Genomic DNA, 13234 nt, shown 5'->3' on the forward strand with positions numbered 1-13234 from the left:
TATACTTTTTAATTGTTTTTCAAGGCATTAACAAATACAATAAAATTATATTTTTTCAAGTGTTAAGTGAAATTTACATATGTATACACACTTATACACACAATATAATATATAGCCCAATCTTTCCCCACAAATATTCATTAGATACTGTACCACATGGATACTGCAAACTTACCTATGGTTAATTACATGTCTTAACTGTAAAGTGTTGTCATTTATGCAGTGCCATTAGCCAATGATGACATCAGTTTTTACATGCCAAAGCACAAGGTCAGTGGGAATTTCAGGACTTTCCCCTCTGCCATTGATGAAAACTGCTATGATGAAGAGATGACCACAACAGTGATGAGATTCCCTTGTTAGCCATCTTAGTGAGTGTGAAGTGGTATCTTATATTTGTGACTTGCATCTCCCTAATGACTACTGATGTTGCACATCTTCTCACATGCCTACTGGCCATTTTTAGATTTTTTATTTTGGAGAAATCTCTATTTAAATTCTTTGCCACTTTTAGACTGGGTTGTCTTTTTATGGTATAGTTCTAAGAGTTCTTCATACTTGCTGGATACAACACTCATCAGATGAGTTGACTAGTATTTTCTTCCATTCTTTTGTTTTTTCACTTTCTTTTTCAGTACTTGGAACTGAACCCAGAGCATCCACACAGCTACATCCCCATTCACTCACTCACTCATTCATTCACTCATCTGACAGGGCCTCAGCAAGCTGTTAAGCTACCCAGGCTGTGCCCGAACTTGCAGTACCCTTCCCTCAAGTCCCCCAGAGTTCTGGGATTACAGGTGTGTGCCACCATGCTCAGCTTCTTTTTACTTTCTTGATGGTGTCCTCTGAAGCACAAATGTTTTTAATTTTTTTTTTATTCTTTTCAAACAGCTTTAATGAAATTATCTTACTAAGAAATATTTTTAATTAATTATAAACTGGTTTTGGATTGTGCCTGTGCCTGAATCACAAAGGACAGAGGTAATTACAGAGCATAATCGATTTGACTTCGGATAAATGATTATAGAATTAAAATTTTATTAAGGAATATAAAAAATTTGATACTACATATCAATCACATCATCACTCTTGGTTGTAGTTCCCTTCCATTTTCATGAAAATATAAATTTAATTTGAACTGGTTAAGTCTGTCATGTGCATCTAGGGAAAAAAAAGGTGTATCAGTATACTATCATTCACTTCATCTATACATTATTAATAAAAAGTCACAAAAGGGCCAGGGATTTAGCTCAGTGGTTTCGTCACCTGTTGCGCAAGTGCAAGGACCTGAGTTCGATCTCCGGTACCAAAAAAAAGGTCACAAAAATTATTATTTGGGGAATTTTTCCATCAGGAAAATACATCTAATGTATTTTTTAAATTTTTTAAATGAGGACACGTCATATAAGGAATGCATTTCCAGATGTTTTCTTATTCATATGTAATTTGTGTTCATATGTGAAGTGTTCTGGAAAAATGACTTGACTTCATTTACACAGTCAGAATGTATTTCTTAGCGAGCTAATGTTGTTTTCCCATTAAATTTTTGGAATTAGTTTAGTAATTTAAAATATCATTATTGATTAAAATAGAATATTTGGTTCAGTCCCTAAGCTTGTTTACCTTACCCACTTTGCATTATTTTCATTTTATTACTGAATCAATTCTAAAACCTTATACTACAAAGCCAATATTTATAAATAACCAATACTGACTGGTTAACCTTCTAATTACATCACTGAGTATCAACCAAGTTATCTCAAGGTAATCGTGCTTCATGATCTATGAAAAAAATCTTTCTCCTTACAAGTCTTGTTTTATTTATTAGACAAAATTATGTCTTAAGGGTTTTAAATATTTAAAAATGTATATGAAACTCACCTCTAAACTATGAAAGGATCCATTCCAGAAGCCCTTTTCAGAATTTATACAAAGTGGACAGCTTCTCTTCTTACTGACCTAGTAGTTTAAACCACGCATCAGCAAACTATATGGCTTTCAGGGCAAATCCAGCCTGCTGCCTGTTTTTGCAAATGAAGTTTTACTGGAAAAGAGCTGTGACTACTTCTGTATAGCCCTTGACTATTCATGTATTTGTATCTATCCCTGCTTTTGTTATAGCAGCACGGTTGAGTACCTGCTACAGTGACCACATGCCTACAAAGTCTAAAATATTTACTGTCTAGATCTTTACCGAAATTTGCCAACCTCTATCTTAAATACTTTCATATTTAAAAACTATTTAAATGTTGTTAGAATTATAAGGATGCAACTATTTTTCAATTTTCATTATAAATTTCTATGGACTAACCTGGATTATCTAAATACTCCTTATAACCTTGTTCCTATGAATTCTTTAAAAGACCAAGTTTACCTCTCCAATCAGATTTATGGAAGCAGCCAATCACGGAAAGCTATTGGCAACAAAAAGCACTGCTCCAATATAAATCTAAGGTTTATTTACCCACATAAAAAAACAACAAAAACGCTTTGATATTAGAAATTTCCCAATTCTTAAAAGTAAAAAACTACAATGGCTTTTAAGATTATATGGAATCAATTTTTCAGATAATATACTGTTAAAATTCAGTATTAACATGTTCATATTCAGTAACATGTTCATATTATTTTCATATCTAACTCACTGGTCATCCAAAGGCTTTGCAAATTATCTTCTCTACTAATCCTACCTCTCTTCCTCATCTTTAATATTCAAATTCTAGTTTTTAATCTAATTTATTAAAACTTTGTTGGTATTCTTTCTTTACTCAATGAAATATATTTTTACCCACATCTCTTAAGTGCTAGAAAGTAACTTTTAAAAGCACTGGCACTACCAATATCACAAGGGCCATGGAATAAATTCCAGTGATTTGTTTAGATATCATCAGAAGATCACCTTCTGATGACTTTAAAATCTTGGAAAGAAATACATGTATTTTGTACTTTTTACTTGTATGCATGATTTATATAACTCAAAAATTCAACTACTTTTCCACAAATATTAAAATATCAGAAAGTACTGATTTTCTTAAGTTTTCAAAATCATTAGACTTTAATTACATTCAGTAGAAAAATAAAATGAAGCTACCACACTTATAATTTAGGCAAAAAAGTTTTTTCAATAAAAACAGAAATATTTTGATTCATATATTACAATGAGTCAATATGAAGTCAAAATCCACAATTAACATGTTGATAAAAATTCTGAACACCATTCTCAGAACAGTTTCTGTACAAGATTTACAGATGTCTACTGCATGCCGTTTTTTCCTCAGTGTGCTACAGTTTAGAGGTTCTGCTCGAATATTCCCCAAGTCAAGGGCAGAATCTGTCTCTTCATCAATTTCTCCAACGACTGCAACATTGTCACCTCTTACGATGTATAATCCTAGTACCACTTGTTCAACTCCCTGTGAAGAGCTGAATACTCGTTCATGGCTTTCATCCAAAATCAAATTAATGGTCTGGTCAAAACCTTTAAGTGTACCCACAATCATTCTGCCATCAGAAGTAATAACAGCAACAGTTCGGTTAATGTAATTCTCCAAGGCGGACGTCATGTTGCTCAGCCCAGAGGTTCCGGGCAACAGACGGCTGCCGGCGAGGAGCCGAGCTAAAAAGGCTCGCCAAAAAAAAGCACTGGCTCACGCCCCAAATGTTTTTAATTTTGATAGTCTAATGTATCTATTTTTTCATTTGTTGGCTGCACTTTTGCTATTGTATCATGAAGAAACCATTGCCTAACCCAAGGTCACAAAACTTTATGTTTTTTCCTAAGAATCTTAGTTTTGGTTCTTTTATTTTTGGTACCGGGGATCAAACTCGGATCCTTGCGCTTGCTCAGCAGGTGGCGAAACCACTGAGCTAAATCCCCGGCCCAGTTTTAGCTCTTAAATTCAGGTTTATGATCTATTTTCTTTCTCCCCCACCCAGTACCAGCGATCGAACTCAGGACCTTATGCTTGCAAGGCAGGCGCGGCGCCACTGAGCTAAATCCCTGGCATTATGATTTATTTTCGATTAATTACTGTCTGTAGGGTGAGGAAGGGAACCTACCTTCATTATTTTGTATGTGTCAACATTATTTGTTAAACCAAACACCTTTGAAAAGACACCCAGTTGTCTTGGGATCTTTGTGAAACATTAGCTGACCAGAAATGGGACAGATTATCTCTGCATTCTGACCATAATGTAAGAATTATCTTTGCACCCTCAAGTCTGTAGCACTGCTCAAAGTCCATTCTTAGGCTGTACCACAATTGCTTTGATTACAGTAGCTTTGTACAAATTTTGAAAACAAGAACTACATGATCTCCAACTCAATTCTTCTTTTCAAGATTGATTAGGCTATTCTGGCACCTTGCCTATGTATGTTTCCGTATGAACTTAGAACCAGTTTTAATTTCTGGGGTAAAAAAAGAAGGAAGCTGAAAGTTTGATAGGGCTTGTGTTGACTCTGTAGATCAACTTGGAGAATACTGTCATCTAAACAATACTGTCTTCTAATCCAGGAACAATGATGTCTTTCCATTTATTCAGATTTCTTTAAATTCTTTCAGCCAGTTTTATATTTTTTAGTGTACAAGTCTTTCATCTTGGTTAAATTTTTTGTTCCTTTGGATGCTATTGTAAATGAAACTGTCTCCTTAAATTCATTTTCAGATTGCTTATGGCTGGTGTATAGCAGCATATCAAGTTTCTATGTATCACTTTTGTATTCTGAAACTGCTACATGTCTATGGGCTCTACTAGTTTTTCATTTTTTAAGAATTTTCTATACAAACAATTATGATATCTGCAAACACAAATGTTTTCTTCTTTTCCAATCAAGATGTCTTTTATTTATTGATTTTTCTTGCCTAACTGCCCTGGGTAGAATCTCCAGTACAATGCTGAATATAAATCATGAAAGCGAATGTCTTTTATTCCTGATCTTAGGGGGAAAACATTTAGTTTTTAATCATTACATATGATTATTAGCTGTGGGTTTTTCATAAGTGTTCTTTATCTGATTGAGGAACATTTTATAAGGCATTTTCATATTCAAGCACACTGTTACCCTATCTTTCTTTCTTTCTTTTTTTTTGGTACCAGAGATCAAACTCAGGTCCTTGTGCTTGTGAGGCAGGCGGCAGAACCACTGAGCTAAATCCCTGCCCATACCCTTTCTATCTTAGTGATAAACCAGGGTTAAAAAATCTTCCAGAATTATAAGACTCAATGTGAAACTGCACACTTTTAATCTAGGTGAGGCTTGGTTAATTTCAAGCCTAAAATAAAGGTTTGGTTTCCATAACTCATAAACATATCTTTAGCAAATACCCTTTAAGTACTTTTAGCTGAGGTAAAGAGTTTTAATGAACATTCTGCCAAACCTATCTTGTTTTCTTTCCTCCTGACAAGTGTATATTTTTTCTAGAATGCATACATTGTGCATAAAAAGTATGTTCTTTTTAAACAAGTGTCATACAAGTAGTACATAAAATATACCGCTAAAATCAATTAAGATATGCTCCTCCTGCCAAGGAATCTTACATGGTCAGATGAAATTCTTCCCCAATGATTTATTAAGTTTTGTTCAAAGATACAGCAAACCAAGACAATCACTCTGTAAAAAAATCCATATCAAATGGGAACATTTTCAACAGTCTAAGGAAAAAAATTTCATTCCTTTTCATGTTTGAACAATTAGGATTAAACATAACCTCAAAAATTCTAATACAAAAAATGAAATTATTTACCAATCTTCAAATATATATAAAAGTTTTCCTTGTAAAAATACCATTTTCAAATCATGGAATGAAAAAGGAGTAGTGACTTCACAGGGACATAAACTGCCTTAAGTTAACTGTTAGCCTTTATAAGATTACCTGTCCTTTTCTTAGTGTACTCCATGATGCCCTAATGAACTAAAAGTCAATAAACCTCTAGGGCTGGGGATTTAGCTCAGTGGTTCCGCTGCCTGCCTTGCAAGCCAAGCCCAAGGTCCTGAGTTCGATTCCCGGTACCAAAAAAAAGAGTCAATAAACCTCTAAACAGTTAAGTATATAATTCTCTTCTCATCATCAGAATAAAGTCTCTCATGACCAAATCCTTCAAAAGATGTTCCTAGTACTCAAGTTTTCGCATGTAATTTATTTACATTTTAAGAATTCATTAAACTTCTATTTCTTCCCTATGAAATTACTTTGCCTGCTAAGCTCTCAGAGTTTCTATATATTTGTCACTTTTCACTTATAGTTTGTTAATATATTTTGTGGACTTTTAAATTTTTGTAGTGCTGGAGATAAAACCCAGGGCCTTGCATATGATGGACAAGTACCCTACCATTGAACCATATACCCTAGCCCTCAGTTTTCATTCTACTCAGTATCACCTATCATTCTTTCAGTGAATATTTAATAAATGACTAGTATGTGCAAAGGGTAAATAAGACAAAGTTTCTGCCTTTCCAAAAGTTGTATTTTAGTGAAAGAAGTCAGTATGAATAAGTACTTCTGCCAGATAAACATATTAAGGTGACAGAAAAGGCAATGGAATGAAGAATGACTAGAGACCTGAGAAATGGGAACCAAATAATGACGAAAAACTAGAGCAGGGTCTTTCAAGCAGAAGAAACATCAAGTTTCAAAAAGCCCTAAAATAGAAATAATCATTGTGTGTCTGAGGAAAAAGAAAGCAAACAGTGTCAACTGGACCACAAGAGTACAGGGGCAGAGCAGTGCACTACACAGTCCACAAATTTTATCTAACAGCAAAGGGGAATTAAAAGGATTATAAACAGAGAAAATGACATGATCTGATGATATATCCTTTGAGAAAATCACACTTGCTGCTATGTGAAGAATCAGATGATAAGGAGGAACGAATAACAGCAATTAACAGAAAATAATATTCTTCCTTTTCAGTGTGTCTTAGTCTCTGTCTCTCTCTCTGTTCCCAACTCTATCACTTGAGTGCCGGCTCTTACATCTTTCATGGACTACTTACTTCAACACCATCCAAACTGGTCTCCCTGCTTCTATAGGTAGACAGTATTTTTTTTTTTTTTTGGTACCAGGAATTGAACTCAGGTCCCTGCGCTTGCACAGCAGGCGGCGAAACCACTGAGCTAAATCCCCAGCCTGACGGTATTTTTTTAAATGCTTTGATATAAAAACTTCAAATACTGCCCACAAAATAAAATCCAAATTCCTTGACATGCTGTAACGTTCTACAATCTAATCCCAAACTACCTTCCATCCTCATCTCCCACTACTAACTGATAGGCTCTGCTATTCTACTTAGTCTACTCACTCTTTCCTGAGCCCAACTTATGCCAATCTTCCTGCCTCCATAACTATTCACACTGAGCCTTTTCCTTACGGAATTACATAACAGCACTGTGTAATGATGAAACATGAAAGAATTCCATAATGCTAATTTTCATCATTCCTTCAGAGGTATGTGAACGTCCCTATATATGGAAGACACCTATTACCATTTGCTGGACATTCATTAAACATAATTTCTCTTCTATCACAGTCAGTTCTGCTCTGCCTAGGATGGTATTATTTGTCCAGTGTCCTCATTTGGCCCTTCTAGCTATGCCAAAGTTCTAATAAGGGTAAGCCTTTTATTTCAATGGAATGACAGCTATTAAGGTTTAACAGCCTCTCCTGCAGTCAGCACTAAGGTTCTTCACCATTAAAGTCCTGTTAAAGTTGTTGACTCTGTCCAAATTATCATCAGTAATTTGAATTAAGATAATGGAAAAGCAGTGAAGCAGTCTAAAAATCTGTTCTGAATAGTTTCTTCTCTGGCAAAGGACATAACACATAAGATAAGCCAATGGGTAGAGTATTCTTAATTCTTCAATCCCAAAGACTCATTAAGTTTACCATGAGAATTTTCACATAGGTTCCTGAAGAATACAGAACATTGGAAAGTATTCCGCTTCCTCTCCACTTCCATGTCTTGGCCATGTGATGACCTGCTATAGGTCTAGGGAAACACACTTAGTACACAGGTTACAAATGCTCTGCACCATCCAGACGAGGTTCCAGATAATCAACGTGGTTTTAGGCAGAAAGCAGCCCCCAGGACCAATCCAAGAAAGAATGTGAATTTCCATATTAATTGTGAAACTGCCTAAAGCTCCTTAAAGAGCTACAGGCATCTGGGGTAACTGGGTCAGAATACATTGGGCCGGGGATTTAGCTCAGTGGTTCAGCCGCCTGCCTCGCAAGTCCAAGGACCCAAGTTTGATCCCCGGTACCAAAAAAAAAAAAAAAGAATACATTACTCTGGGCATCTCAGACCTCAAATACCCACCATCAGATTTTCTTCTGAGATCTGGGAGTATGTTCCTCAACACTGTTAGCTACCATCTCCTCTAGGATGAACCCCAGGCCTTCAACAATCTTGGGACTTTACATAAGTGAACCATCTGAAATTACTCTGCCCATTCACTAATAATTTAAAATCACCTACTCCAAATATTACTGCATTTGCCCCAGTAAAAACAAACACAAACTCTGGCTCAGAATGCTGTATATGCAAGATATAGAACCAAGCTAAAGAGAAAAACAAAAATTTCTGACATGAATATACATAAAGTAGCAAAATTTCAAGAATATGAATTACTTCAGGAATACCACTTTGAAATAACAAGTTACTTTCTTCATATGAGATCATGCTCAAAGGCAGATAACAGGTAAAACCAAATTTCTATTTGGTTTAAAGGATGTCAAAGCTCAGTCAACTATTTTCTTTATCATATAAAAATGGTGCCTTGGTAAAAAAGACTATTCAACAGAACTGGGTGGGGGCCAAAAAATGTAACAATGTAGGATTAAATTCTTTAAATATTCCTGCACTGCCGTCCTGCTAAATACCTCCCTCCACTTTAAATCTTCCTGTGTCTTGCTAGTTCATAGCTGGTAACTTTTCAGAGGTAGGGTATGGATTATTAAATTTGATTTTCCTTTTGACACTGACTTTAACACATGGTACTAAATTATAGTTTTATTTATAGTGATAAAAACCCCTAAAAACAAGCCTCAGGGAAGAGAGGGAGAAAGAATTTTAAAAAGGAGAGGGAAGAAATAACTTGAGAAATAAAGAAATGAACGTCTACTACTAGGCCTTCTAAATTAAAAAAAAAAATCTATTAACCTTTTTAGGGCTATCAGAAGGGGATAAAAGAACAATGCATCTAGTGAAGTAGCACAGGAAAACAAAGTCTCAGACCTAAATAAATAAAACAGGAACAAAAAATCTTCGCTGGAATGACATGCAGCCTAGCTAATAAAAACTATGCATGTTAAGCCAGGCATGGGGTAGACATCTATAATCCCAGGTACTCAGGAGGCTGAGGCAGGAGGACTGCAAGTTCAAGGCCAGCCTCAGTAATTTAGCAATATTCCATCTCAAAAAAAAAAATAAATAAAATGACCCAGGGGAGTAGCTAATTGGTAGAGCACTTACCTGGCATGCACAAGCACCAGTGTTTAATCTCCAGTACCAAAAAGCAAACAACAAAAGCCATGCAAGTTATACCTGGGTCAGAGTTAGGCATGAGATCAAACAACTTACAGGGCATATCAAAATAATGTTGTGGGGCCAGGGATTTAGCTCAGTGGTTCCGCTGCCTGCCTCACAAGTGCAAGGTCCCAAGTTTGATCCCCGGTACCAAAAAAAAAATAGTAATAATGTTGTAACTGATACATGATCTTTGAAGTTTTTAAAATAAAGTTAGCAATAAGTCAGAAATGATATCTGGAATTTCTTCAAATTTACTCAGATAATTACTAAAAAGTCTTTATTCAGATGCTAAACAAAAGATTTTACCAGGTTCAACTGGGGTTTATCAAGAGCCATATCCAGATGCGTGAAGTAATTACAAAAGGCACATGCTTATTATTAACTCATGTGGCCTGATATATATTCCATACTCTTAACTTAGAGTAAAGTTCAATGTTAGGTTTTATCTTTAGAAGACTCAGAGCCTTCGTTTCTTGGTCTTTTTTGCCATATTCTACTAGCTAGGTACTTCCTTTAAACCATTCATATCCTTAGTACACTAGAAATATAAGGCAAAAAAGAGCTTCTTTAAAATGGAGGATCTCCTATCAAACTGCTTTGTCACTAACAAAATGTTTTTAACTAGACTCCTGAACTTCTGAGTTCCAGTTTTACCTTGCATTTACTATTAAAGCCATCATTTTCTGTATATGCATCAAATCTAGGCACTGAAGTTACAAAATTGAATAAAATAGAATCCTTGCCTTTCAGGAAGTCATAGTCATTTGGCAGAAGAGACAAACGTGAACAAATAATTTCAATGCTACCTAATCAGTCTTACTACAGGAGATATGAACAAAACATTGTACAAAGTGCTAAATACCCATGAAATATGCCTGAAGGACTATGCTGTGCTTTTTCAAGAGGATTTGAAATTTAAATTAATCAGTAATGAGGTGGCCATGTTGGCCAACCTATAAGGTCTCTTCTATTTAAAGGCGGGTAGGGACATAACAGGCACAAGGCCCCAGATTCAATCCCAGTACTACATAAAAAAAAGTAGAGGATTGACATACAGTCATGATATTGTGCTTGTCGAAAATGGTTAGTGCAGGGCCGGGGATTTAGCTTAGTGGTTCTGCCACCTCCCTCGCCAAGCACAAGGTCCTGAGTTGGATCCCCAGTATCAAAAAAAAACGACTAGCGCAGATCAGGGGTTTTTTTGGGGGTTTTTTTGGTACTGGAGATTGAACTTGGGTCCTTGTGCTTGCGCAGCAGGCGGCGAAACCACTGACCTAAATCCCCGGCCCAATCAGTTCATTATTAATCCTTATACCAAAAAGTTAATATTTTACTCCTACAGTTCGGTGTTTTGTTCTCCTCCTGTATTCCTCATCATTTTATCTGCTTCTCTCTGGCCACCATCATCCCTTACGTGTCCTACTGCAATAGCTTTCAAAAGGGCTTCATGCCTCTGATATCCTCCCTCCCAATCAACCAATTCTTTGTCTTACAGCCAGAGTGGTCTTTCCGAAACATAAAGCTAATCATGTAACAACCCATCTTAAAATGAGTAAGTGCTCTCTACCACTCTCAGGAAAATCTACTCTTCAGCATAGCTAACGAGACTCTTCAACCTCTGACCTGGCTTCTGCTATAATCTTTTATCCCCATATGGAACCTCTTGCAGTTCACTCACTACGCAGTGCTCACTCAACATTCTCTCAGAGCCTTCCAAGACTCTGCAAAAAACGAATCAAACGACCTTCCAAAATGATCCTTCAGCACCCTGCATCACCCTTGACTTCTCCATTACCAAGCTTATCATATTAAACAGTACTCTAATTACCTGTCTCTTCCCTGCAAAGCTTTGAATTCCTTAAGGACAGAAACTATCTTAAACATTCTAGAATTTTTCAGGTAAAGCATTCTGCCTGTCTGGCTATTGCCAGATACTAGTTCACAAATGATAAATATCTGTTGAATGCATGAATAAATGAATGAAGGAACAAACTGCAAAGAAAGATTCACTGTGCTCCAATTTGTCATGTTTATGACCTTCTCCAGAAACCTAATCTTTTAGCAAGACCATATTTAAGCCATGAGTCTATCATGATTAACCTGCTCTGAAACACAAAAAGGGTAGCTACTCCATGAAAATCAAAACTCAAATGAGCTTAAAAATGTTTACTTCTTCTAGTTTTGGATCACACAAGCTTACTTTTTTATAGCAGAAAATACATAAATAGCAGAATCACGATAGGCTACATATTTTAAAAATAAAATTACAACTACCTATGCATTACAATGTAACAGGTCAAATGGTGAGTTTGCCTTGTAAACATGTAAAAAAAAAAAAAAAGCTGCACCTCATCGCTGACTCACCGATTCTTTTCCAGCTCATTGTGTGTAGATCTAAAAAAAACAAAACAAAAAAAAAAGAGCGTTAGCCAACCTGTTAATAAGGCTAAAGGGAGGTGGATTTACTTTAATTACTGATATAACACAACCAGTAAATTTAACAAAGCATCATACACTGGAACTTCTACAATCTTACTTATCAAAGAAAACAGTCTACGTTAAGATTTCATCCAGCTCTAGTGTTTTTCAGTTAACTCTAAATATTCTGAAACTGGAATTTCATTACTATTCTAATGAAATTACTACTACTACATAGTCTCCTGCCCACACTTACAGTATCTGTATTTTGTTTTGTAAATATTCATATCAGATATTTTTGTTTTTCCATTTTTTTCCCCCCCTGGTACCAGGAATTGAATTCAGGATCTCATGCTTGCAAGGTGGGTGTGATGCCACTGAGCTAAATCCCCAGCCCTCATATCAGAAATTTTAATTGAAACACAATTCCACTTTTATTTAAAAAGAAAAAAATGTACTAAGTCCTCCTCTATTTCCATATGAAATAAAAAATGTTTAGCTAGCATACAAACCGAAACAGCCTTGCCTTCCTGCTAAACAGGCAGACTCAAGCCTTTTGTGTAAAATATAAATGGAAAAGAGTTATACAAGGAAGAAAAATATGTTAATATAAAGAAAATAAGATATATATGAATAAATCAAGAAGCATTTTAAAAAACTGGATGGTATAACTCAAAATGCTAGCAATGGTTATTTTCTTTCAATGATGTTTTTTGTTTTGCTTCTCAGTATTTATTATAACGATATCATCTATTGGACAACCATAGTGTCTCCTCAACAGTGTGCTAAGTAGTTATCATATTTCATTTTATCCCTAAAACAACTCTTGTTCGATAAACAAGAATAGGAGGTCAGAGAGGTCAGGAGACATATTCACATTCCAAAGTGTAAGTGGCAGTGATGATTTACACTCAGGTCTCTCTCACTCCAAACCCCAAGTTCCCAACCACCCAGTGAGAAACAATACTGAATTAAGAGTTAAGGGCACAGAGAGCCAGAGATTTAGCTCAATGGTTTCGCCGCCTGCTGCGCAAGCGCAAGGACCCGAGTTCAAGCCCCGGTACCAAAAAAAAGAAAAAGTTAAGGGCACAGAATTGAAGGCCAGATTGCCTGAGTTGAAATACTGCATGGCTTTGGTAAAGTCCCTCCATTTCTCTATCCTTAGCACCTTCATCCATAAAATAGAAAACAATGGGCCAGGGATTTAGCTCAGTGGTTCCACCACCTGCCTCGAAAGCCCAAGGTCCCAAGTTCAATCCACGGTACCAAAAACAAAAACAAAAAA

The 13234-nt window shown here is 35.9% G+C and overlaps 1 protein-coding gene and 1 pseudogene across 5 annotated transcripts in view; both read right to left on the bottom strand.

Moving 5' to 3' along the window:
• Mxi1 (MAX interactor 1, dimerization protein) overlaps window positions 1–13234 on the bottom strand; it is a 78222-nt gene that overhangs the window by 27479 nt on the left and 37509 nt on the right. For 3 of the 4 annotated variants that reach the window (XM_004838956.4, XM_004838957.4, XM_087185305.1), the window contains exon 3: window positions 11896–11925. The exons of the other annotated variant lie outside the window; for it this stretch is intronic. In XM_004838956.4, coding sequence (XP_004839013.1) covers window positions 11896–11925 — 30 coding nt within the window. The remainder of the gene's footprint in view (window positions 1–11895; window positions 11926–13234) is intronic. 4 annotated transcript variants of the gene reach the window in all.
• LOC147825753 (U6 snRNA-associated Sm-like protein LSm8 pseudogene) lies at window positions 3130–11850 on the bottom strand (annotated as a pseudogene). The gene has a single exon (XR_015440491.1). The product of XR_015440491.1 is annotated as a U6 snRNA-associated Sm-like protein LSm8 pseudogene (transcript).

The sequence above is a fragment of the Heterocephalus glaber genome, unplaced genomic scaffold, assembly GCF_053883595.1.
Source record: "Heterocephalus glaber isolate CG9 unplaced genomic scaffold, H.glaber_assembly_v1.0 deba00001497, whole genome shotgun sequence".
NCBI lineage: Eukaryota > Metazoa > Chordata > Mammalia > Rodentia > Bathyergidae > Heterocephalus > Heterocephalus glaber.